Genomic DNA, 27,956 nt, shown 5'->3' on the forward strand with positions numbered 1-27,956 from the left:
CTATCTGGGGATTATTTTCTGTAGCCAAAATTATTGAGTCGTTAGCATAGGTTCTCATAATAAGTGATGTATGAGGAGATTTCGGGATGTCATGGACAAATACTAAATATTTATTTTAGCTATCCTAGATGACGCCATTCAATATTAGGACATCCCTGGTGTGTCGGCAACTGACATTTCCAAACGGCATTTATTAATAATTCAGAATTCTTAAGAGGACGTTATACTCGCATTTGTTGTCTCCGTCTTACAAGAGCGTAACATATCAAATTGTACGTTCAGCAGATCACGCTTAGTTCTGTTAGCTTAAAAATTTGAGTGAATTGACCTATTATTAAAAATAAAGGTAGATTATTGCGGAGGACTTCTCGTGGGCTTTTTATTATATTTTAATTTTAAAGAGCGTTATGAGTATTTTAAGTTGTACAAAAAATTTACAATTTTAAAAAACTCATAACTGTCTTTAATGATAATACCTACAAATTTTTTTCCTTGAACTAACGATTGTCGTTAAACGTTACAATAATAATATAAGACACATGAATTGAAGTTTTGCTATACAACCGTTAATAATCATTATTCATTATCATATATAATAAGGGCTAAAATTACAATTTCTAAAATATTTAGAATATACTTATGCCAGAATGTTAATTATTATTTATTTTCATGTCTATTGCCAATATTAGCCGATATATTATTTATGTAACAAATCTTTCCCGTATTTGTCATTCAGCTCATTTTATTCCCCTGCACTCTTTACGGTTTACGAATTTACGTTATATTATATAACATACGAATTTTGTTATAAAAATTGGTTTTATCGTCTTTGATTACTTACGTCACCACTCGGTGATACTATTCTTATAAAGTGGTCCTTGGCTGAACAAAGAAGGACACAAATGTAAATATTTTGATAATACGTAAATTGTAAATTGTATCTTTAAATTCAAAGTACCTACTTAAACTGTATTTTTTTTTTTTTTTTGATTATTAATAATATTACATTTGTAATTTGTTATGTGTTATAACTTATAAAATAAGCCTTAAAATATAAAAATACTCAACTATCACAAAACACTTACTAAATATTATTATAAATTTCATGCTATATCATCCAGGAATCCGAGCTTTAATAGTTTTTAAAATATAACAGTGGTCAATATTTATTATAATGTTGAACATTATAACATAGTTTATAAGTTTATAACACAGTTAATGTTTTTTTTACTGTATTGTTATCGATAACTGGAGATGCAAGCCATAATAGTATATTACCATTGTTATAAATACAAGTATTTGTAATCAATGATATTATGAACACATGTGTATTGTTTTTGAAACAATTGATCTATTATAAAATCAATGCAGGTGTAAACTTTAACTTTCGTTTAATATTATCACTCATCAGTCAGCTTATGTTTTCCATTTTGTATAGTATGTCAGTATCAAAATGATTACCTATGATTAATTGGTGATGACCAACGACTATAAAATACCAGTCGTCAAATTTTGTTCAAGGAAATCAGCAACATTTATTCCACAGTCTACACCCCCTTAAAAATAAACCCTAGGATTTCCCCTGCTAGTACTGCTTACCAAAATATAGGTACCTAATTAAATAATAATTATCTGGCCATTGGATTTTAATCTTACCCTTAGTGGAATTCGGGCGCAGACTTTTGGTAAACTCTTCCTTATAAAGTTATATATACCTACAAAATATGTATGATTTAAAATTATTAATTATTAATTACAATCTCACGTTATATCTTTATTGTATAATGTACAATATTGTTGTACTTTTGTTACTTGTCATTTGTACATCTTTAAAGTTTAGGCGTGAATGACAATTTAAAAATACGTAGGTATCATACACAAGTATATTATAATATATTACTTATATTGTACATTATTACATTTGGTTGTGTTCGATGCGTACCAACAATATTATAATGTATATACAAGTATAATGACGTAGTGTGTATACTACATTGGCGTGTAACGGGAGCTTTTGAGTTTTGAGTAGGGCTGTAGGTGTGGTGGTGGTCCGGGGGGGGGTTTATGAAAGGAAGGGTGTATAGTAGTAGGGTGAACTTAATAAAAAGCCAACACAGGCTCCCTTAAACGGTCGTAGGGCTTCAGCCGAACCGACCGACCGCGATCCAACCAATACGCTTGGCTACAAACTTAACGCAACTTGCAGGTCTTCCGCCCGACCCCTCGACTATACCCCGTACCTTATCCTCAACAATCGCTACGAAAACACATCATTTTATTCAATACAAAAATATCGTACAGACGTACAGCGTATTTATATATATATACTGTTCGGGACTGTTATTGCACTTTCCCCCGATAAATAGCTCGCTCCACTGCACCAGCTCTGCAAGTCCTCAGTCCGTCGTATAAGGTACTGCGGTATACGACTATACATCGACGCGAAGACGGTCGTCGATCGATAGTTAGGTATAATAGTTATCAGGGCTTATAGTATTTGCATATTTTTTTCTAGAATTTGAAATTATACAAATGTAAGCTACAAATTAATTTCATTATAAAAAAAGTTCAGAAACAAAAAAATGTAAAGGGCATTTTTATTTTTAATACAAGATTTGTTTGCATGTTTTTATGATCATTTTGTTTTTTTTTTTTTTTTTGATGAAATGGTCCATTTGTATTAATGGCGCTGTTTTTCTATGATCTCGCTTGAAATACTTCGTTTGGGCCCATAATCGGCTGCCTTGCCTCTGTAAATTAATATACTTTGTTTCTAAATTTGTTTCAAGTATAGTCTTATGTGATTACCGTCAGATTAAATTATATTGGTTTTTTTCCTGATACCAACAGTCAACAGATGATCATATTTATGTATTACTTTTTTTCAAATGATGCGGCGCCTTACGTGGTAAAATATTAAATAGGCTGTAACTATTATTCTTAGTTAATATTTATGTCTTTAAAATTATTACTCTTATCTTAAAAACTACCAGATTAAATAAGATTATAAAAATGATTATTACATTTAAAAATAGCAAATAATTACTTATAAACAATGAATTTTGATATCAACATCATATAGGTACAATTATAATATGCTATATACACAGAATTAACATCAATAATGGCATTTTTATAATAATTATGTATTATATATGCTTAAATAACTTATAAACAAAATTGAATGTGCCTTTGTGTTGAATTTATTATACAATTTTATGATAACTTATAATATTGTTCAACTATTCTTTTAAAATTTAAGTATTAAAATAGCTACTTACTTATTTAATTAGTAACGTTACGTATATAACTGATACGTTTAAAAACCGTAATTATTTTAACAGGGTGTAAAAATGAATGAACCACTTTCATTCTATTGACTAATAATTGTTTACTTTACTTATGATATTGAAGTTTGTAATAGTTGAACTTGAACACGAAATAATTTGGACTTTGGTACAGTCATCTGCCCACCCCAACAGTGCCTACGCTATAGAATCGCCAGTCACCATCAAAGAAAAGAAATTAATAATTTTAGTTTCAGACCAAAAATGATAAAAACTGACCAGGACATTTTTTCTAAATGTTACTCAAACATTTTTCACTTAGAAAAAATATTTTGAAGTACATTTTTAAATAAGTGATTGTTCATAAAGAAATGTGCAGTGTTTCATTATCAATCCATCATATGACACAATTGGAGAAGTTAGTTATGCAAAGGAGGAGTAGCTCCAAAATTATTACCCGGCAAACCGATATTTTCAGGCCTTTTTTAAATTTGAACTTTGCTAATTACTTACATTAACGTAATTCAATTGTTGTCTGAAAAATGTTTAAAAATGTTTTTGTCCAATCAACTTATGGGGACACTCATAGGCGTGGTATCATTAAAATTCAAAGGGTGCAAAACTAATCAGGAAAGTCAAAGTTACAAACTTTCTACAAGATGTCAAAATTCCTCGCTTCACATGCAAATGTATTTACCATTCTTAACTCAATTCCAGTTCCTAGATCAAAATTGCGTACGTCATTTAGTATTATCTATGAACTAAGTAAATTTTATTATATTGATAATTAGTTAACACTGTGATTTATTACACTGGATATTGATAAAATAAATATGATTACATATTAACTAACAAAATTTAATTAAACTTAAGCGTCTACCATGTACAGTTGCATTGAACTCGTCAATTACGATTTCGGAATCTATAACTCATTTCTTTCAATTTGTAACATAGCCATATTAGACAATCTTTCTTGCCCCATAATTGTTCTGAGGTGAGTTAACAGCCTTCGTAAGCAGGAGAAACTATCATTATTTCATAAATATTTAAAATTTTGACACTAGTTGTTATACACTATAAGTATAAACAATTTAGGAGGTGCAAAATGATAGTTTTGCACCCCTCAACAATTCCAGGGAGTGCTAGTGCACCTCTTTGCACCCCTCAGATTACGCCTATAGGGATACCAAACATTACTTAACATTTCTATTTTCTTCCTATATTATTTCCGGTTGCACTGTATACCTACATTACATACTGTATACCATATTACCATACCAATACATTATTACTTTGGGCTTTATTAAATTTTTATCTGAGAGTTATTAATTTAATTTGATTTAGTCTTGAAGTTGAACGATCTATAAATTTGTCATTGTTTTACATTTCATACAAATAAGAAATACAATTTTATGTCCTTATATTTAATATACATTAAAACTATTTAAACCTATTACCTATTCTTAACAAACAATTTATTTAATACATTACTTTTAGTACGTTGGTAAAGTAATTAAATTCATTAATTATTATATCATTATCTAGTTTCATCAAAATTGATTTTCCTATAAATGATTTTATATTATCAATTTAGTCATTGAGTTTATCAATATATTTTGTTTAGATATCTAGGGGTAGAAAACGTTTTACGATTATCCCTTTAATCTTAATCATATTAATTTAGATTCTATTCTTAACTAGAGAGCAGCATTTTACGCAATCGCATATTTTTTCCTTTTCTCATTTTTGTGAGCAATCTTTATGAATTATTATGGTTAGACGATTATGGACATTATGTTTTACATATTACAGCATATTTAATGGTTATGCATACTTCTGCACATTTTGACAAAATTCAAAATGTATTGCATATTGAAGCGAAAATTTAAAAAAAGTAATTTATCAAGCGTAAAATGAAATAATTCATTTTGTAGACATTACAAATGATTATGCATTTTAATAATATTAAATAATACAATTTAAAACTATTTTTTGTTTATTAAGTAGATACCTATAATTATAATCATATGTTAGTTAATTAGTTTTAAATTATTTATAATCTATTAAATTGTGTATAAAGTTTTTTTCCTTGCATATTTTCACTATTTTGATACTTTTTAGTGCGTAAAAATCTGTGCTCTAATCTTAACATAATAAAGTCAAAAATTAAACTGACGGACAACGGTGCATAATCAATCTTAGAAATCCAGGTCACTGGGCAATGTCCCGGTTCCGGTTGCCTAGTGGGCCTTTCCACCGTCTCCACCCCTGTAGATACGTTTTGAAATTGTCACAAAGGTGGGCAAGTTAATGAAAATAATTAACTTGAGTTAAGTTAAGAGGACACAAGATCGATAAGTTAAAAGTTAACAGTTAACAAATTATAAACTTAACTCGATAAGTTAAAAGTTAATATAGAAAAAAAAAATAACTTAACTCAGTTTAAAAAAAGTTAATCTATTTTTTTTTAAGTAAATCACATAAAGAGTGAATGTGTCTTTCTAGTTTCTAATTTATAAATTATAAATCAATTTGATTTAACTTTTATCATAATGTGCACTGTATACCCTTTTACTTTTTTATTATTTATTAAATTAAACTATAAAATAAATATATTAATATACATAAAATTATGTTATCAAGAAAAAGTACAGAAATGTTTGTGTTATTATAGTATTGGATTATATTTATTTTATACTGATATAGTAATATTTACGTATAAACAAAAAATTTCAAAATGTTTTTAACTTATTGGTTTTTTTTTAAATCAACTGAGAATAGCTAAGTTATTTCAACTGTAAATTAAACTAGTTAAGTTTATAAGTTAATAGAAAACAAACTAACTAGTTAAGTTAAAAAGTTAAAAAAAAATAAACTTTTTAACTTAACTTTAACTTTTTAATGCCCACCTTTTGAAATTGATACGCTTAACAATTAAAGTGTTAATAGCCGGCATTGCACATTTGCACTATTGCCGTCTGTTGTACTGCACACGCCACACGGCACACAGACGACAGACCACATAGTACGATGCCATATTGCGACATTGTTAGATTATAGGCATGAACAAGTTATAAGAAACTAATAAAACTAATAAAGTTTATTATATCATGGGCATGAACTAGTTACTAGTATCTACCTTAGATATATCTTAGCTCATGATTATAGGCGTCAATATGCGAGCGCCATCTACATTTGAAACAGCGCAAACGGGACTCAGACGCCGGACGGTTGGCATTAGTGAGACGCGAGCTTTCGACGTAACGGTCGGTCTGATATTCTCCTGTAGGTTATCGGTTTCATTTTGGTAGAAAATAATAATTTACAAGTGTACTAATTCGTTTCTTCTGTATGTCAATCTTCAATGGCAGTATCGTTGGGGTGGCATTCTGGCGCGCGTTAACTGGTAAAGTGGTAACCACTTCTGTTACCGCTCGCTACAACTACCATTTTATCACTCACGCATAATATATACATAATAATACAATTATTAATTATTAATTAATAATTATAAAATATAAATTATTAATAATTAATTATCATTTAAAGTACTATTGTACGAATACACGATAAAGTGATATATACCTACCTAGGTAGTGTAAAAATGCATTTGTAAATTTGATCTTAATTTTAACACGATTCTACGCGGAGTGACTGAATAAATTTCACTCGACGATTGCCTCTTTACTCTTTAGACTGAAAAAAAATCTTTCTACTATACTCCACTACTGCTGATGCCGGAGGACGAGGACTAGAGCCGAGCTAGTTCATTGGATAAACTTTATTCCGGTTATTATCTACAAACCCAAGTCTCTAGAGATTGCCCGTCATGTCTTGACAGATTTGTCATCGCCGTGGCTCAGAGGTACAGAATACTTATTATATAGCAAATATTAAACGATTACAAATAAACCGTCCATTACTACGTTTACAAGGTGACGTTAAAACGGTTTTAAATCTACCGATAATTGTGTAAAAAAGTGGGTATTCGATAATTTAACCCAGTCTTAACGTCACTGTGAAAACGTAGTCACTAGTAGCTGTTAACCGTCATTTTACCAACATTCCATCATCAATTAATGACCTGGCTTCTTGTTCTCTGTACACGTCTCTAAGATAATATTACAATGCTAACATTGTTATACAATTCGATACTCAAGCGTTTTGTGACGGAGCGCCCCGAATGACGTTTGCGAAACGCCTTTTGATACATTATGCGTTTTGCAGAAAGTTGATTACTGTAACAACATATAGGAATCCTTGAATTATGTGCATTAATATGAATTTGTTGTTACAGGTTTGACTTTTAAACACGATGGACGACATTGCAGAACCAGTTAAAGCATTCCTAGAAACTAGCCAAAACTATGTTAACGATAATGGTCTACAAACTACGATCGACGTCCTATTTTTTGACGACAGTTCTGTGCTGCCGAATACTATATCCCACTTAAATAGCAACTCATTGTGTAAAGACGAAGCTGTAAATACGCCATTGCCCTCTGATACATCTCATTTAAATGGTGACAAAGCTGTGAATACACCATTGCTGACTGATATTTCTCATTTAAATAGCAACTTATTGAGTAGCGAAAAAGCTGTTAATACACCACTTCTGTCTGATACCTGTTATTTAAATGGCAAAGAATCTGTGAGTACAACACGGCCCTCTGAAACATCTCATTCAAATAGCAAAGAATCTGTGAATTCACCTCTGCCCTCTGATACATCTCATTTAAATAGTGACGAGACTGTGAATATACCTCTGCTTTCTGATCCATGTAATTTAAATAGTGACGAGACTGTGAATACACCATCTCTGCCTTCTGATACATGTAATTTAAATAGTGACGAGACCGTGAATACACCTCTGCCTTCAGATACATGTCATTTAAATAGTGACGAGACTGTGAATATACCTCTGCTTTCGGATACATGTCATTTAAATAGTGAAGAAGCTGTGAATTCACCGCTGCCTTCTGATACATGTCATTTAAATAGCAAAGAAGTTGTGAATTCACCGCTGCCTTCTGATACATGTCATTTAAATAGCAAAGAAGTTGTGAATACACCGCTGCCTTCTGATACATGTCATTTAAATAGTGAAGAAGCTGTGAATACACCTCTGCCCTCTGATACATCTCATTTAAATAGTGATGAGGCTATAAATACACCGCTGCCTTCTGACACATGTAATTTAATTAATGACGAGGCTGTGAATACACCTTCCATTCAAGATTCTCTTAATAATACAGGTGTGGATGTTTTTGATTCATTATTAGACAAACCCGCCAGTACTAGTACTAAGCAAATTGAAGATTACAAGATCGGTGATATTGTTTGGGCTAAAATTGGGAAATATCCATATTGGCCAAGCATTATCTGTGTTGACCCAACGTTGAATATTCACTATAGTAAGCAATTTATGATAGTTAATTTATTCAAATTCTGTGACTGATTGATAAATGTAATTTTTAATTAATTTGTTCATAATAGAACATGACAGGAGTATGTTCTTATATTGTTAAAAATATATCATAATATTGAATAACTGACTTAATAATACAATTTTCTTGATTTTTCTTACATTTATTAGTTTAATTCGTTACATAACTGACATTTGTCTATGTAAGTTTTTATAAACTATTATATGTTTTTCAGAAGAAAAAAAGAGATTCTTGTGGCATGTCCGCTTTTGTAATGATAAAGGTAGAAGAAGTTGGGCCACAACTACTGAAAGTTATTACGGAAAATGTGAATTACTTTCGAAGTATCCTACTTGTTTAGTAAGTATAAATTAAATATTTACAGAGTGTAATGAAAGACCTGTCAAATTAAATAACTATTTGTATAATCAATGTTTTTAAATTTTTTTTTATATTTAATTTGTAAAATTCCAAGTAGACAATTTAATACTATGTGGTTTTTAGAATAATGCTGATAGTAAAGACATTGTCTTAAGTTAATTACAATTTTTTTAATCTAATTACTGTCTGTTAATTAACCCAGTCATTAAAAAACATTTTAAATTAAAAAAGTATAGGTTTTTTTAAATGTTTAATGAGAAATTTCAAATAAGTACTTAGCAAAATCTAAATATTCTTTTAAAAAGTTATTACTGTTCATATTACTGAGCCTAATTTTAAAAAATCATAAAAAATGAACCACTTGACTAAGATAAATGTTTTTAGAATCAAAAATTTAATCAGATTAAAAACATTAGTTTCAGTATTAAATAATAAAAATAAAAAATTATGTATTGTATGTGTTCTTACAAATCGATAAATCATACGTATAAATAGTTTTAAAAATTATTGATTCAAATAAAAGTTATCCAATACTTTAGAATTTAGATCTTTCTTTTCTCCTGTATGTATATATATATTACGTTTTAAAAGATATATTTTTGTATTTGACAATTATTAAAATTTACAGTCTTACTTTAAGAATAGTAAAAAACTTATGGATACGTGGGATTTGGCAGTTGAAGAAGCTGATAATTTGATGAAACTTGATAGGTATATTTTGAAGACAATTTTTTAAAATACTGTAATACGTTAATAAATTATACAAAATGTATTTTATATTTCAGAGAATTGAGAATGATAGAATTTTTCAAATCATTTTGTAATTCAGATTTGGTTACTCCACCTGTTTTAAATAAATCATCTGAAAGCGCTGTTACTGTAAGTTAAAATAGAATTTATAATAAATCAAGCTGTTGATTGACCGGGTATTATATTATTCTCAGGCTTTAAAAGTACGTACTTATTCAAGAAAAAGATCTCTAACAATTCCTGGACATGATAATGATTCTAAAATAATGAAGACTGAAAACATAGCTGATAATTGTTCATCATCAAGATCAATAGACATTCCTCTACTGTCAAGATCAGATGATGCAGATAGTACTGTTTCCGATTTTTCCATGAGTTATACTTTTATGGAAGATTTAGGTTTAAAAGCTAAACAGGAAACTGCAAAAAAAAGAAGATCAACAAAAACATATCCACCAAAAAGTTCAGTTACCAATAAATATGATTTATCTTATTCAATAGTAAATTCTTCAGAAAATAATGATAGTAATGGTGTATCTGACAATCAAGATAAATACCCAGTTACAACCACAAAATCTTCTACTCGTTCAGTACCTGATCACAGGAAACTTGAAATAAGGTAACAAATAATTTTTATTGTTATGTGAAATAGCTAATATATTATGTATAAAGTGAAACAGAAAGATTTGACAAAAAAAAATAACAATTAAACATGACAAAAATTGGGAAAATCTTATAGTTTATTAATAATTTAAAAATTATACCCCATATCGGGAAATTACCAAAAATAATATTTTGAATAAGTTATTACATTTTAAATTAATTTACTCTATAAAATAAATTACTTGATGTTTTTACCATAAACATTTTTCTTTTAACCGGATTTACAAATTGGCTATTTTAAAAATTTTATTTTCAACTTCAAAATATAAAAATGAAAAAATTGTACTAAAATGTAGCTCAAGTGTTTATATATTATGTATGTATATATATAAGAAATTAAATATTGATTACAACCAAGGCTCGTAAGTTCAAGCATTTGCATGTTTTTCTTGAAGCACAGAAAACCATGCTCTAACTGAGATACAAACTTGTTTCATAACACGAATAAATATTTACAAATTAATAGTTCATGTTTTTGCATATTTTGGGTGTAAAGGCATATTTAGCATATACTAGAATTTTTATATTCGCGCATATTTTTTCATAAAAAATCTATTTGTGTGTAATAAATATAGAAATTCTTTTTGTTTCTAATTTATTTTCCAATTTACAAAATTGTAGTATTTGTTTTGGTTTCGTTTATTCTCGTACGACCATAGGTTGTATAATATACCACAGTTTTAATAATAATAATAATAATAACAACAACAAAGTTTTGATTTGTCGAGTTAGGTTTTTCAGTGTTATGAAATGTATAAAAATTAAAAGAAATTAAATTTGGATAAAAAATAGAAACATTTTATTATTTTAAAAATATGCTTATGACTTTTTCATATAATGCATAATTTAAAAATGTTAATGTGTATAAATGCATATTTTGCCAATGTTTAGTGCATTAATGCCTGCTAATTTATACATTTTTTTAGTGCATTAACTTAGGAGCCCTGATTATGACAAACTGCGCTACATACCAGGCCTCAAACTCGATTTATTAATTAGATGTTTGGAATGTCAAATTAAAATATTATCCCTGCTAAAGATAAAATATTAATTGATCTTCTTTTTTAATATTATGCATTCTAGCATATTAGAAGGAGAATATGATCAAGATAATATTATTTTTCCAAGTACTCGTCGTTCAAAAAAAAAAAATACAATATATATAAAGTAAATTTAAATATATTTATTATCTGTGTATTTGTTTATTATAAAGGTAATTTTAAAATATTAATTTGTGTCAATAATTGCAGTACCAAATCAAATAAAGAAATCAATTCAAGTAACGGTGATCACACTATACGTTTACAAAGGTATAATTAAAATGATATACATTAAATATGTTGTGGGAGTATTATTTTTTGAAAACAAGTTGAGTTGGGAATTCATTTTTTTAAATCTAATTCAAAAGTTAAGTACTTGAAATTGACCACGTATCATATTGACAACAATTCTTGAGTTTTCCAAATGAGTACTGAAAATTACTCGAGTTTTTGAAGGTGTACACAACATACATATTTTGGTTGTATAATATCAATAGTTTTTACATTTATTTTTTCTCAAAAAAAAATAGTACTCATGTTGATGAATATTAAATAAACTTCTCTAAGTTCATGTTCTCGTCTGAAGACATTTTTCATATTCTAGAACTAGAGCAAATAAATAAAAAATTTATTCTTTTTCTAGTTCATCCAGTTCTAAGAAAACAGTTACTAGAAAAAAACGTATTGGAAAAGAAAACTCTACTGGAAGGTAACATTTTGCACTGAAAGTTATTATTTATTCCGAGATATACATATGGTTCTTCATAATTAAAATGATTTATGTTGCATTAATTTTTATTTTCTGTGGTCTTCAGAAAATCGACTTCCATTAAGCATGAAAGTAGCCCAGAACCAGATACAACAGAAAGTGAAGCTTCTTCAAAAAATGAAACATACAGTTCAGTTTTCTTAACCAGTTCAAAAAACAAACAGTTGTTTACAAAAACCTGGAAAAGAGCATGTGTAGTCTGTAAAAATATCAAAGACACAGTGAAATGTCTGGGCCCATGTCAAAGTTATTTTCATAAAGAATGTTTAAATAAGAGTGAGGAAAGATATACCAAAAGTATACCAATAGTGACTAAAATGAAAATAAAAAAAACGCCTGGTCGACGTAAAAGACATTACTCAAAAATCACACAGAAAAATGAAAGTTCTGTTGATGATAATTCTCAACTTATAAATAACGTAAAAGAAGAAAATACTGCTAAATTATTTATACAAGACGACATTGTCAAAACTAATGGCTTAAGGACTTTATCTCAAACCCAATGTTCTAGCTATAATAATGAAGAAACTATATCGCTTAATCAAATTGAATCCGATGAGCCATTTAAAAATGACAATTGCATTCTGACTGAGAATGAGAATCCTCAAAGTGAGTTAGAAAGTATGAATGAAGATTCTATTCAGGGAACAACTGATGAAAAAATTGTTACTCCAATTGTACCAATTGATGAAAAAATACCATTAGAAAATTTAAAATATATGTGCAGCCTATGTAAAGCTGATAAAACAAACTGTTTTGTGTGTGGCTTGATTATTGACGATCCTGGACAAAAGATTGCCTGTAAAATATGTAAGTTAAAATATTTAAAATGTTTATTATTTTTATTTATTTGATTCATATCAAATAAAAATTATTCAACATATTACATAGTTGACATAATGCGTACAATGTGTAATGGGCATTATGGTGTGTAAATAAGTTAATTATTTTTACTATTGTTTTATAAACAAATATTTACTATTCAATGTTTACAGATATTGTTATAAATTTATGAGTCATCTTATAATTTGATAACTATTTTAATTTAAATAAATTTTAAAGCATGCAAAACTGACTAATATATGAATTATTTATATATGTTTGTATTTAAAATTGTCTAGTACTAAAGTCAAGTTAATTTAAGCTGTAATTAATATGCTATATCTATAAATCAACTTAAAATCTATAATGTTAAATAAGATTTACTGATAAAATAAAAAAAAATATATTTTTAGCCAGCTGCGGAAAATATTTTCATGAAACTTGTTTACAAGATTGGCCTCAATGTCAGTGGATTCAAGGGTCACGGAATAATGTTCGATCTGTAATATGTCCACATCATGTTTGTCATTTGTGCATTTCGGACAACCCTAAAAGTTCATGTAAAACTCATTTTCCCGCTGAAAAAATAACCCGGTGTATTAAATGTCCAACAGCCTATCATAGAAGTAATAATATTTATAAACAAGTTATTTTAAATTCTTATATTTATATTTTTTATGTATTTATAGGTGAATACTGTTTACCAGCTGGTTGTCAAGTCTTAACATATAATGATATTATTTGTAGTCGACATTTTGAACCTGTTAAAGTGCAAATTTATCATTATAATGCTACCTGGTGTTTTATTTGTGCATTCGGTGATTATTATATCTAATGTTTAAGTTTGTTTAGTCTTAATCAAATATATTTTATACTTTTAAAGGAGGTGGTTCTTTAGTTTTCTGTGATTTGTGTCCATCTTCATTCCACATTGGTTGTTTAAATCAGGACCCATCAGAATTTGAAGGAGGTTTTACTTGTGAAGAATGTCAAACTGGACGATTTCCTCTTTATGGTGAAATTGTATGGGTTAAGATCGGAAACTATAGGTATGATTCTTGATTTTATTTATGTAATTACAGTGTTAAATAATTAACATTATTTTATTTTTAAGTTCACAAGGATTGAATAAACATTTAACATTTAATCTAGAATGTATTACATATTAAGAGACATCATTGGTATTGTTATTGATTTTTGACCATAGATGTTTTTAAACTTTTATTACAGAAATTATGGTTTCCGACAACCTTAATTATATGATATTAATCTGTATCTACTATCTACATTATAAACATTCATTTTTGTGTTTTTGACTTAATGAATTTGGTATCCTCCTGTTACTCGCTGGTACCCAAATTCATATAGAAAATACCTATAAATTATATATCTATATATTTTCACAATTTATACAGAACATGTATTTTAGACATTCCTTATATATAATAATGACATATACTAAATGTTAACTATATGTATGTTTAATAATATATGTTCTGTATATCCATATGATAAATATGATGGTTTTATCTAGCTATATAATTTATACAAATTCTGTTACCAGCTAGTGGCAGGAGTATAACCAAACTAGTCAATCCCCATCAAAACAGCACCTACCACTGCAGGATCAGGTTACCTCATTTATGGGAAACTATGCACCAAACATTTATATTCTTTTGGTAAATAGAATGCATAACTTAGATAAATTAAAAAATTATTATTACATTTTTATTATTTACCGAATAAATTATTAAACATTGTTATTTTCTCCCTAATTTTTGTGTAGGTAAATTGTGTATTTAATGTTTAAAGTTAAATTTAATGTGGATTCTATTTAGTGATATAATATCAAATTGTTACAAATTAAATTATTTTGCCTTTAGGTGGTGGCCAGCTCAAATTATTTTTCCAAATGAAGTTCCTGATACCGTAAATGCAATATCACATTCTGTTGGACAATTTGCTGTTCGATTTTTTGGAACATATGATTATTATTGGGTGAATCGAGGACGAGTATTTAATTTTCATGAAGGGGTAATTCGAAAATTTGCTTATGAATCTTGAATAAAAAAAATGTGTATAAACTAGTTGAGTCTAATACTAGCAATACAAAATCGCTTCCGACAGTATCCGCTTGATTTTTTAATCAATCTGGGAGCAATGTCCTCTATATTTGTTTGTTTTTTTTAGGATGATCAGAATATTTTAAGAAAAAATAATATGAAGTTTATAGATAAAGTGTTTCAAGATTCTATTTTAGAAGCAGCTCAAGCACATAATGCTTATATTTTAGAAAGGGAAAAAAATGATGCTATAGTAGCAAAATCTTTTACAGTATGTATTACGTTTATAACTAGACATGATTTTTGTTAAGTAATTTATTATATACTTTTTATTTTATTGTTATTATAGAAGCCTCCAAAATTTACAAGAATAAAATTCAACAAACCTATTGGCAATGTCAAAAATATGGAATTTGATATTACCACAATGACTCCCTGTGAATGTGATCCTACAAAGCCAAACCCATGTGGTCCAGGTTCTGATTGTATAAATAGGTATTTTGTTTTTAACATTTTTAAATAGCCTATTAAATTGTTAACTTAATTTTGAATTAACTTATAGAATGCTTATGTTTGAATGTGAACCAAAAGTATGCCCTGCTGGAGATAAATGTAATAACCAAAGATTTGAAAAAACATTGTACCCAGCTATGGTTCCGTTTTTGACAAAAGGTAGAGGTTGGGGTCTCAAGACATTAGAAGATATAAAAGAAGGTTTGATAATATAATACATTTTGGTATAATCATAAAATAGTGTTAATAATGATAACTTAAAATTAAGGTTCATTTGTAATTGAGTATGTTGGTGATGTAATTGATGAAGAAGAATTCCAAAGGAGATGCTTGGAAATGCATCAAAGGAATGAACAAAATTATTATTTTTTGACTATAGATAATTCTAGAACAATTGATGCTGGACCAAAGGGAAATTTATCAAGGTAAAAGCTAATTCTTATAAATTAAAATAATATTCCTCAATTACCAAGTTCTTAACTTAACCTACTCTGACAAAGTTTAAAAAAGAGAATGAAAACAGTATTTACCCTCGTTTAATTAGTTATTAAATTAAAATTAAAATAACATTAAATAATACAATTTAGTTTTGAAATGACAAATTTTTTTTTTTCATTGAATCCGCTGTGTAATTTGTTTCCATTCATTCAAAAATGGTGTACTTATTGATGTCAAAGACTCCAGCCTGACACTTGTATGAGACACTTTTGGCTTATAGATAGCCAATTACTTAAGTGATTAGTATTATATAACTCAACTCTCAATCAATGGTTTAATTTATCCCACTTACTTCTCTTGATTATCTCATTACCTTCGCTTTGACCCAACTTAAACATCATAAATTATGTTATAATTTTTCAATGTTTGTAATTAGTTCCTAATTAATATCTTTTTATTTTTGTAAGATTTATCTACCAGTCTAGTTTATATCCTTAGCCATTGCTAAGTTAAGAATTAATTTTGATGTACAGATATATTTTTAGTTTATATTGTAATCATACTTTATTTAAAGTATATAAACAAATTGAAATATTGTCGTCTTAACTATAACTTCTTTATAATTCTTGAATATTAAAGTTTTTTTCTTATTTTAAGTTGTATGACTTAGTATACAATGTTAAAAAACTTAAATTTTTAACTTACGTAATTTATGAAATGGTTGTCTTTTGTAAGCATATGTATAGTTACATTACCTTTTATTTATTATTTTTTTTATTTACAATAGATTTATGAACCATTCATGTGAACCAAATTGTGTAACACAAAAATGGACAGTAAATGGAGATACTAGAATTGGACTTTTTGCTTTACATGACATTCCAACTGGTACAGAGCTGGTTTTTGATTATCGTTTGCAGAGTTGCTCTGGAGTAGAGAAAAAACCTTGTCAATGTGGAGCCACAAGATGTTCTAAATTTATTGGAGTCAAAGTGGTAAATATTGTTTTATAGTGTTAACATTTTAAGTGTCGATAATGTACGTTAGATCATTAAAAGAGATTGTTAAACTGCACTAAACTTTGCTAGTATTCAAACGGATGATTCAGATGTTCTAGCAATGTATAGAGCCTTCTTTTTTGGCAAAAAAATTATGGTTATGGGGCAGGTATAAGTCTAACCACAGTAATGAATTTGACACAGTAACCACTTTTATAAAATAAATTTCAATATTTAATTTAATAGGAAGAAGAGAAAAAGAAAGTAATTTCAAGTAATGATGTTGATAAGTGCAAGGTTTCTTCAAAAAACAAACGAAAACCATTGAAACTGAAGGTAATCTAATATGGCAATTTGTGTGTAATATATTTATTTATTTAGTAAAAATAAAAAGTATGCTAATAGAATTTCCATTTGATGGAATTTTGTAAGCTTCATGTTTTAACTGAAAACATAGTGGCCTATCCTTTTTTCTTATATGTATAATGTATACATATATATATTGTACTTAAACATTTAGATGTCTTATTTATTATTATAAAATAAATGTTCTTTATTTCATAGGATAATGTTTCTGATTCGGACAAGTCAAAATTATCTAAAGTGATTAGTAATGATCAAAACATCTCTACTACTGAAAATAAGGTAATAAATAAATCACAACAATTGTATTTTATTATATTTATTTATTAAAATCTAATAAATGTTTTTAATAGGTATCTAATGCTGAGAAAGTTGTTCTTTCCAAAAAATCCAAATCGAAAACATCTACTAGCAAGCCATCTACTGCCTTAAAAGTATATTTAAATGACTTAATGATTCATACGTTATAGTTTAATTAATTATTTGGTTTTGATGTTAGAATTCAAATTCAGATTCCCCAGAAACACCTGCTGTTGTAAAAAGGAAATGGAAAAATTCAGCTAGGAACATCGCCAATATGACCAAAGTATGTAACAAAAAAAACAATTAAGAGATCTACATTGTAACTATAAATCTATGTCAAATTTTCATAGTCTGTTTTAATATATTAACATTTAATTTCTGATTTTAATAACTGATGAATCAATTTAAATTTAAATTAACTTTTAAACTTAATATTATATATAAAATATATTGATTTATATTTTGACAAGTACATTTTTTATAAATTTTATATAGTGGTTTTAGTAATTCTGTAAAATCTACCACTTTTTGTTCTCCTTTTATTTAGAATACTAAAAATATCTATTTAAAAATTATCGGAATTATTTAGGTACTTGATTCAAACATTAATTTGTATGTTATTAATTTATTATTATTATCCTATATTATAATATTATATAAAATCATTGACGTGTACAATTATTAAGTATGTTGAAAACTTGAATAATAAAATAAAAATGTATATATTTCTAATTAATTTTTAAACCATTTAATTTTATAAGTTCCAATTGGTAAATGCTATAGTAATAATTGTTATTCACAAAATGTAATCAATTAAACTCCTCGTTCACAGTCCAGATATGTAATTTTTATGATGTAAGGAACGTAATACAGCATGCAAAATTAAACAGGACAAAATATTAACTGTTAGTATATATTTTAGTTTTATTGTCCAAATGAAAATATATATGTTTGTTAAGAGTATCATTAATTTGCGAACACATTTTTAATATAATATTTTTTTATTTAAATACGCTTAACCACACTTTGTATTATATCGCTATTCTAATTAATAATATTTTTCAATAATAAATATTTATTTATATTAACTTAATATATCAAAAATGTTAGGTTTTATTTGAACTTAATCAAAGAAATATTTATAGTCAACATGTTTTGTAATGTTTTCATTTTTATTCTTTCATATTTTTCCTAACCATGGTTTGAAAATCAGATTTTTAATACTTTACTCTGTCTCAAGAGAGAATAATCACTTTTAGCCCATTGTGAATGATACAATTGGTGAAACACATGATCACTTTAACACTGGGTAGTTTTTAGGAGATACACAATACTAACATTTATCTGTCGGCCAACTGATTATTCACCTTTGAGACAGAGTATAAATATTTTTTGTTAACAGCGATCAAGTATTATTGTGTAAGATTATGTATACGTAGTGTTTCCTGAGAATAATTTTTTTCTAACTTAAATTTAGGCAGGTGTTAGGAGTATATACTTGAGGATATGTATGAGGTTGAACATGGTGAGACATGTTTATGTATAATGTATATTCTTTGATTTTAAATACTCTATTCAATTTAAGAAAATTATTTGGTGACCACAAGTTTTTTTTTGCGTTTATCAGGCAACACCCATCAATATCCCCCAGTGAATCAACCACGGTTATTTATCTGCCATTTAGCAAAGCCGCATCCTTAGCACACAAATTGGCTCCCGAGTATGTTTCTTAACTTGAATGGAGTATAGATTATTTATAATTCATTGTACATATTTATATTTTATTTTAATATTTTAGCAACTATTTATTTCTACAATTATATTAAATTAATGATATTTACTTATGACAATGTAGCCTCTAATAATTACATCTTTGTTTAAAGTTTGATAATATTCATGTCAAAATAGTTTTTATTTTTAAATACAGACGTTATTTATAACATAAAACACAGAATCTCAATCCATTTTTGTAGAACTTCCCACTTTTGTTTCCAATTCATGATTCCAAAACAATTATTTTTAAATATATCCATACATTTTTATCTAATACTTAAATTAATTTAAACTAGATCTTGGTTCTAATACTGCCAGTGGCATATTTTAAATGGGAGGGGTTTCATTACAAAATCATGTATTAATGGTGAATTTTAAGCATGGGCACCTCCTTTTTTCCTTTATTATTAGTACTTTTATTCAAATTCTAATGTTTAGAATTTTTAAACGTATCTTCTGACCCTATTTTCAAATTTCTGATACTTTTTGTGTTACATACGGAATGTCCTGTAGCGACAATTTTTCTTCGCATGAGAATCCCCATTTTTCATTGCTAATTTTTAGTGGATGATTAACTTGAAAACATAATTGTATCTAAATCAGAATTCTAATGTGTGGTTTCTGAGTTATTAAAATGTTAATACTTAGCATAATAATCGTTATAAATAGTTTAACAAAAATATTAACTGTAGGTCTTCAAGTGTATTTATTAATTCCAAAAATCAACATTTGAGTACATGCTTAATTTAAACATAAAAATAGGGTGAGTACAATTATTTCAAAAGGTATCTGGAATTTGAACATCAAATAATATAACTGTCCAAAACCAATAGCTTGATAATTGAAAAGTACCGAAATATATCAATATAATACAGATCTATTAATATTTGTTGAACAATCACCTCATGTTTGTATCAGAACCTTAATAATCTTTACAATAAAAAGCGTTGTTTATATTATAGAATATAATTTTAAATATCCGATATCTAATAATGACTTCGGTGTTGACTCCAACTCTGCAATTGGTTTATTTTTAATTATTAAAAATTCATTTTTTTTTTCTTAATATAGGTATTATGAAGGTAAATTATTAACATTTTTAAATTGTATTCATTTTTATACGTTCTGACCTCCTTTCCCATCCCATGAGTGTCTATGCCATTAAATACAACTTATAAATTAATAAACACTCATGAGTAAAGCAAATTATATCAATAATGTACTTACTCAAAATATCTATTGAATCTTAATTAGAATTTATACTTGATCTTTCATCTATACTAATACTTAAAATTTTATCAGCTGTTTAAAATGAAAAATCCACAACAAATTTGTTTTATGGAGAATCTAAAAAAGCTTGTATTGCATTAGTAACGTTTTAGTAAATATACCACTGTGATTTCTTCAATTTTTCATTTTTAAATCATTTTTTTCTTCACATTTTAATGTTTCCATTCATTTAACAAACTTTTAAATTGTATTCTAATATACCGCTAATAATAGTTGTAACTTGTAATTTCTAAAAGTTGAAAGTGTATAAAAAATTTTTTTTATTCAAGTGTTTTAATTGAATTTTTATTAATAAATAAATAATGTGCTTGTTGTATATATAGTTCAATTTTAACGATATTGATAACCTCATTAAAACAAACCAATAAAATCAATTATTATGAATTATTTTTATAAGCAATTACTTTACACTTTTGAGGTGAATATATATAGGTTTTTATCATCAATTGGTATTTTTTTTTTGTGTTTAACACTATTTTTAAATTAAGTATTAGTGTATTAGGAACAGATAACTATATCTCTTTCTAAATGTAGCTCTTGTAATCATATTATTTTCTGTTCGAGAGTTGTATGTGGGTAAGTTTAAATTATATTTTGTTTCTGCTTTATATATGAGATTAAAGGCTTGAATATATTTATGAAGCGTATTCAATGATAAAATACATAGTGAATGTATGAATGAATATACCTACTTTTATACAATTTATTACATAACTTTTTTAAACTAAAAAAAGTATATGATTTTGATAAAAAAAAAATATAAATATTCAAAATTAGATTTTAACCCATTATACTTAGCTTTATAGTGTGTTATCAAATTCTTAGGTAAAAAAAAAACTAGTGCTAAAGTGAAAGTTAGGTAGGTAGTGAAAGTGTTGTATCTCATAACATAACATATGAATTATCACAAGGATAAACCAACATGTATGTTAACACATTTTTTATTATAAGTATCTTAAAGAAATATAACTTTAATTAATTATTTTTTATTGATCCCAGATCTTAACAGTATATTCAGTGTGTGATATAATTAAATATAATTTTTTCTTACTGCTGAGATAATTATTCAAAGGCTTATTAATTTCATTAACGCCAGTTTTATATAATATTATGTAATATATATCATGTTTCTCATAATTTTACAAGTCCTTCCTACAATTTTTTTTTTTTTTTTTTTTGTTTCCAAAAAATATTAAATTAATGTTGATCTTTTGTTATTTCTGTAATTATTTTATGGATTTTATATATCAACATTACATTTTTTACAGTTCAATAATTTTAAGTCTAGTAATATTTTAACCATATTCATATGGTTTTAATTTAGAAAAAACAATATTTTACTAAAACATGCCATTTAATTTGTGCAGAAAAATCTAAAATATTAAGAAGAGTTTAAAAGTTTTAACTAATGAATTATTTGTGTTTAAAATTGAATGTTTGTTATGTCAATATGAACATTTGTGTTAACTGTTTTCAACATTTCAAATCTGAGAAAATTAATAGTATTGATAGGTAAAATCCTTGTAGCATTTAAGTTGGATTAGCATCTGGTTAGTGTATTTTATGGCGCTGTATATTAGTTGTCACTTATGATGAATTTGTGTGTGTATAAATGAATTTTTTTTATTACTTTTAGGATGACATTACAGTTGATGATTCTATGGAATCTGAAGAAATTGTTAGTTTCAAAGGAAAGTTAAGGAATGGTTTGTCCATGCTTTCTTCGAGAAAACTACCGATAAAAGTATGACATTACACGATAAATAATTTTTATTTTTTTTTGCACTGTGACATTTTTTAATTTATAATACAAAAACCATCATCATAATTTGTAGTTAATGTATAATACTGAGTAAATACTTTTTTATGCTTTAATTTGGACAAACAAAATGTACATATTGTTAATTATTTTACTGAATTTATACTATGTACTTTATGAATGATTATTGATTGATTGTGACAAAACATACTAAATCATTGTTTATATTTTATAATGCTTTTTTTATTTTAACCAAAATTTATCTATTATATTTTACTAAATAATTTAATATAATATACACTCTCCTAATTTGAATTGCTTCATTTATTAGAAACTATGTTTGGTTTCTCTTTTAACTGAATCAAACTTAAATTTTTTTGAACTTTTGTATTTAACAATTTGTTCTTACAAATACATATTACTATATTAGTCATAATAAAACAATTATATGGATTATACAAATATGTAGCCCAAAAACTTCAACTATGTTAAAATATTATGAAGTTCATGCAAGGTATGTCCCTAGTATTGTAATAATGAAAATGGGTTCTCATTCGTATAGTTTTTTGTTTTAAACATAGCTCATACAGTGTAATACCTATTGGTGTTGAAATGTTTATGAACTATGTACAACAATTAAAAAATATATTTGAACCAATTTTATTTATATTTGATCAGGTTTATACGTGATTTTCCTGTTTTAGGATGATACATTGGATACAGATGATTCTAATATAGTAAAAAAGGAACGGCAATTCAACAACTATAAAAAAGTAGGCAATTATTCAACGATATTATTAACAAAAATTTGTTTCAATAATTAATTTCATTGTTTTTCAATTTCATCACTAACAATAAATATCTTAATTTATTTTATTTTATTTGATCACATACAAAAATTAAAAATAACTTAATCAATATGTTCAAGAAAAATCTAATTATTTTTATTTATCAAGTATATATTAGGTTTGATGAGTTATGTTTATACATTTGAATCAATCAACTAGTGCATTTTTAAATATTTATTTTTCAGAAAAATCTAATCAAACGCAATTTTTTACCTCTGCCATCACCTACCCTAGTCAAGATATCATCAGCTACAACTTCATATTCTTCTGAAAAAAAAGTATGTTAAAATGTTACTTCATTATTTAATTGTGATTATTGTAATCACTGAAGCAAATTGCATAATATGTAACAACTCCCTTTTAGTTCATAGTTTAAATTTAGTTTTTTTAATACTTGACCTATTAAATATTTATTTAAAATTCATATATTTATTATTTGTTTATTAGGGCAATGATAATGAACCTGAAAAATCTACAAAGCCTCAAGAAAAAACCCGAAACAATTTAACTAGACTGGCAAAAAGTCGACATTTATTTTTATCCAAAGTGAATATAAAATGTCTATAACAAATATTATTAACAATTAAGAAAATATAAATTCATTATTAGTAGTGATAATATATAACAGAGGTCGGCAGTATGATGGTGTTCGTGGAGGGAAAATACTGGACCACCAAAAACATTTAACTTAAATGCTGGGTTCACCCATGGATAATTGTTTTATAAAGTCTGCAATCTTTGGTAGATACATTTTTTTTTTCCATTATTTGTCTATGTGTCTTAATTAGCTAATCACTCTGAACATAATTTATATTTGATTTATTTATATTGTTTAGAATATATAACATTCTGGTCTTTGAATTTTTTTTTTAAATCATACTGTTTCTTTTAGACACTAATGCCAACCTCTGCTATACATTGATTAAGAGGACATTACACTGACATTTATTGTCTCCATCTTACAAGGGCATAAAATATCAAACTATATACTCTTCAAATCACGTTTAGCTCTGTTAGTTTAAAAATTAGAGTTATTAAAAAGTCTTATAACATTTAAAGGTACGATTATTATCTAGGGCATATCTCATAGGCTTTATATTATGTTTTAATTTTATTACAAGTTATGAGTATTTGAGGATGTATGAATTTCCATTTTTAAATGTTCATAACACACTTTAAAATTATAATACACTGTTAGTTTTAAGATAAATATCAATAATTATATTGGGCTTGTCCTGTTTCATAGAAATAAATAAATAACTATAATAAAAATCCTATGAGATGTCCTAAATAATAGTAATAATCTTAGCTTAATATTTAAGAGGTCAATTCACTCCAATTTTCAAACAAATGAAACTAAATGTGATCTACTAAGTGTAAAATTTGCTATGTTACGCACTTGTAAGGTGGAGCCAACAAATATCCATGTAACGTCCTCTTGACATACTGACAGTGCTGGGAATTTATGCTGTTGAATTAAAATGTCTTCTAATTATTTACATTTTAAAATTCATACATAATACTTATCATTCGCCACATTTTTGAAACACTTCATAAAATGTTAATTTTTTGTATGATAATCCAGTTAGTTAAATATATAAATATAAATAATTTGAATTCCTGAAATTTGAAGTTTATCAAAACCTTAACTATTTTTCCTGACTATCATATTTTTTAGATTCTCATTAAATACTTTTGATAAGCTTGTAATAATATCTTGATGTATATTAATGTAAAATCTGAACTGTTCCCTTTAGTATTGGTAAAGAGCATTGATTTGTTAAAGGCAGCTCGTAGGCAATAACTGACCGTTAAAATATTTTAATTTTATACTGATTTTTGTTCATTATTTGTCCGTAAACATAAAGTAACTTGCAAATCAAAAAGATTTTCTGAACCTCGTAAATTTTTTTATCATAACATCCAGATCCCCTTCATAATTATTTGTTGACCTAACCTAACCTAACCCCTGATATAACAGGTCATCAATTTAACTTGACATTCATTATTTTAATATTTTAATATTATTTTTTTGACATGATTTTAAATTATTACAAAACATCATTTCTCAACAAAAAATCATACGATTGATACTTATATTTTTTTAAGTTTTGACTTTTTGAATGACAAAATACAGCTTTGATTTCATCTTTAAAACAGAATATTATACTGACTAAAAATTTTAATTGAATTTTAAACTAGTAGTTTATTAGTTGATTTTCTGACCATTGAATATAAATTGGTGAATATTGGTCCACTGCTCATTTGAACATTAAATGCTTATGGCTTATTAGCTACTCTTTATAAATTGGAATTTTATGTATCGATCTACTTTGAAAAATATTCTGCTTTAGAATATGAAATTAAAACTATTTGTTGTCCTTCAAAAATGTAAAATTTAAAATGGATATGGATAACTAAATATATAATTTAAAAAAAATGTTTTTAACAACTAGAAACAATAACACCGTGTAATTTTTTTTTCAAAAATAATAATACTTGTTCAAATGTTCATGATAAAAGAATTACTGTGTATACATTAAAACAAATCCTGCTTATTGGGATAACTTGCTTTATATAAAAGTTAAAACTAATTATATTTGTCTAGAATGATATGAGTAAGGAAGCAAAAGTGCAGCCTGTTGTGTCAAATATAAAATTCAACAACGGAAAAAAAAGGTTATCAAAAATCATAAAAAAAAGTGAGGAAACTTTGTCCAGGAAAACTGTTGTAATGAAGAAAACTAAAACAAATAAAGGATTCTTACAGTCCAAAGCATATTACAAAAACAATTCTTGTTTAATTTGTGGAAAAGGTCATACAGAACTATCATGCAAGAACAAAAAGTGCCCTAGAGTCTTTCATCTTAGTTGCATTAACAAAACTAGAATTGTTAAATGTGAGTTAACTACTCTCAAAAAATATAATATACTGAATTTCAATGATAGATGTATTAATTATAATTATTTGTATATAAATAATACCTAGTTTATTTTATTCTAGCCGGATTCATTTGCCCTTCTCATTTCTGTTCTCTGTGCAACAAACGTAAAGTAGTAGCCAAATGTAAATTTTGTGTAGAATCGTTTTGTGCTGTGCATGCCAAAGGTAATATATTTAAAGATCCGTTGGGCAATGGTATGTTGTGTACTACTCATCATCCTAACAAAGTGAGTTGACAACAGGTTATTATAAAAAAATTGTAAGTTCTTTTAATTTGCTAAAAATATGGTTTTTATTGTTTTAACAGAAATGTTTGCCAATCGTTAGTAATCTAGTGATTCCTGACCTAAATGCTAGCAGCAAAGTAAATATTATCAATAACAATGCGGAACGCAATGATTTTGTGGATCCCAGTTTTAATATTGCAATATCAGAAGACTTGGAAGATATTGATGATGATTCATTGAACATTAATATAGATGGAATGAATGAAGAAGAATATACACAGTCACAGGTTGTCAAGGATGAATGCGATCGTGAATATATACACATTGGCGGGTTCAATGTATGCAATATGTCTGATTTGGTCTCAGATCAAGGAGGAAGTTACACACCGCCGCTTGATACCGATGGTGATCTATTTAAGCCATCATTGGCTAATGTTGTTATTGACATAGAGTCTGCATCTGCGTTTTACCAGCCTATGGACAACATACAACTAGTGTCAATTGCTACTGATAACAAAGATAGCCATGACTATGCTAATGTAAATTTTATAACTGACACCAATCAACCTAAAAACAAATGGCTAGCAGCTGAACCTTAAAGTCATGAAGTCAAGTATCTGTTGTTTTGTTAATCTTTTAATAAAAAAATATCAATTTAATACTCCCTTTCCAAAAACGTCAGTTACCTAATTAGAAATTTTAATTTGTTTTGTTTTTTATATTTGTTTTTATTTTAATTTTTGAAAATTGATAATTGTTCATCTATTTTTTGTTTAAAAAAACTTATCAAATATTTACCATTTATATAGTTTATTAGGTATTATGTTTGTTGTTATTAAAGTTGTTAAATTTTTAAGCTTTTGAATATTATATTTATGCATGCATGTTGAATACATATATACATATATGTATAAAATTGTTTGATTGGGTATTTTGCTAAATGTAATTTTATTTATTGGATGTGATGTATTATATTAATTAACATGTGAAATTTAAGTTGTAAAAAAAATGTGTACGATTTTAGTTATATAACTTTCTTTCTTTCTTTCTATTAAACATGTAATGTATTTTTGTTAAATTCTAGATTTTAATTTATTAATAATATTTAATTTCTAAATAAACTATGCAGTTGTTGTATTTGGGTTTTCATTCTTTAAATCAATAATTATAAAAAAATCTTGTTTTCATACATTTACCCTTTTTTTAACTCGGTTGCCTCGAAACAACTAAATTGTAATACCTGTTCTGAAATGGCCCATACATAGAAATTGTTTGCGTACCCAAATTACAGCAAAAGTC

The 27,956-nt window shown here is 26.7% G+C and overlaps 1 protein-coding gene across 5 annotated transcripts; it reads left to right on the forward strand.

Annotated features, from left to right (window-relative positions):
• The first annotated feature begins 6,665 nt into the window (after window positions 1–6,665).
• LOC111043060 (probable histone-lysine N-methyltransferase Mes-4) lies at window positions 6,666–27,339 on the forward strand. Of its 5 annotated transcripts, XM_022327843.1 has the most exons (31): window positions 6,666–7,152; window positions 7,585–8,479; window positions 8,543–8,701; window positions 8,949–9,073; window positions 9,723–9,805; window positions 9,880–9,973; window positions 10,039–10,463; window positions 11,591–11,674; window positions 11,758–11,817; window positions 12,191–12,256; window positions 12,363–13,126; window positions 13,552–13,764; window positions 13,828–13,956; window positions 14,022–14,187; window positions 15,022–15,172; window positions 15,329–15,472; window positions 15,551–15,696; window positions 15,764–15,915; window positions 15,983–16,139; window positions 16,940–17,147; window positions 17,397–17,486; window positions 17,715–17,795; window positions 17,867–17,947; window positions 18,013–18,099; window positions 22,516–22,623; window positions 23,343–23,411; window positions 23,672–23,764; window positions 23,934–24,032; window positions 26,095–26,386; window positions 26,491–26,657; window positions 26,738–27,339. In XM_022327843.1, exons 2-31 carry the CDS (start codon window positions 7,603–7,605, stop codon window positions 27,254–27,256), a joined length of 5,889 nt encoding a protein of 1,962 aa, XP_022183535.1. In that variant the 5' UTR covers window positions 6,666–7,152; window positions 7,585–7,602; the 3' UTR covers window positions 27,257–27,339. The 5 variants fall into 5 exon arrangements, with proteins under 5 accessions (XP_022183535.1, XP_022183533.1, XP_022183537.1 ...); XM_022327841.1 differs by having other exon boundaries at window positions 7,585–8,701; window positions 26,738–27,256; XM_022327844.1 differs by lacking the exon at window positions 11,591–11,674 and having other exon boundaries at window positions 6,667–7,152; window positions 7,585–8,701.
• The last annotated feature ends 617 nt before the right edge of the window (window positions 27,340–27,956 follow it).

This window comes from Myzus persicae, unplaced genomic scaffold (genome assembly GCF_001856785.1).
Source record: "Myzus persicae strain clone G006 unplaced genomic scaffold, MPER_G0061.0, whole genome shotgun sequence".
Lineage (NCBI taxonomy): Eukaryota > Metazoa > Arthropoda > Insecta > Hemiptera > Aphididae > Myzus > Myzus persicae.

Excerpts from the sequence above, each read along its gene's own strand:
- LOC111043060 (XM_022327841.1), top strand. The coding sequence starts at position 7,603 with ATGGACGACATTGCAGAACCAGTTAAAGCATTCCTAGAAACTAGCCAA. Across the intron at positions 9,806-9,879 it reads AATTTGATGAAACTTGATAG|AGAATTGAGAATGATAGAAT; the intron begins GTATATTTTGAA and ends TTTATATTTCAG. Across the intron at positions 18,100-22,515 it reads ACATCGCCAATATGACCAAA|GATGACATTACAGTTGATGA; the intron begins GTATGTAACAAA and ends TATTACTTTTAG.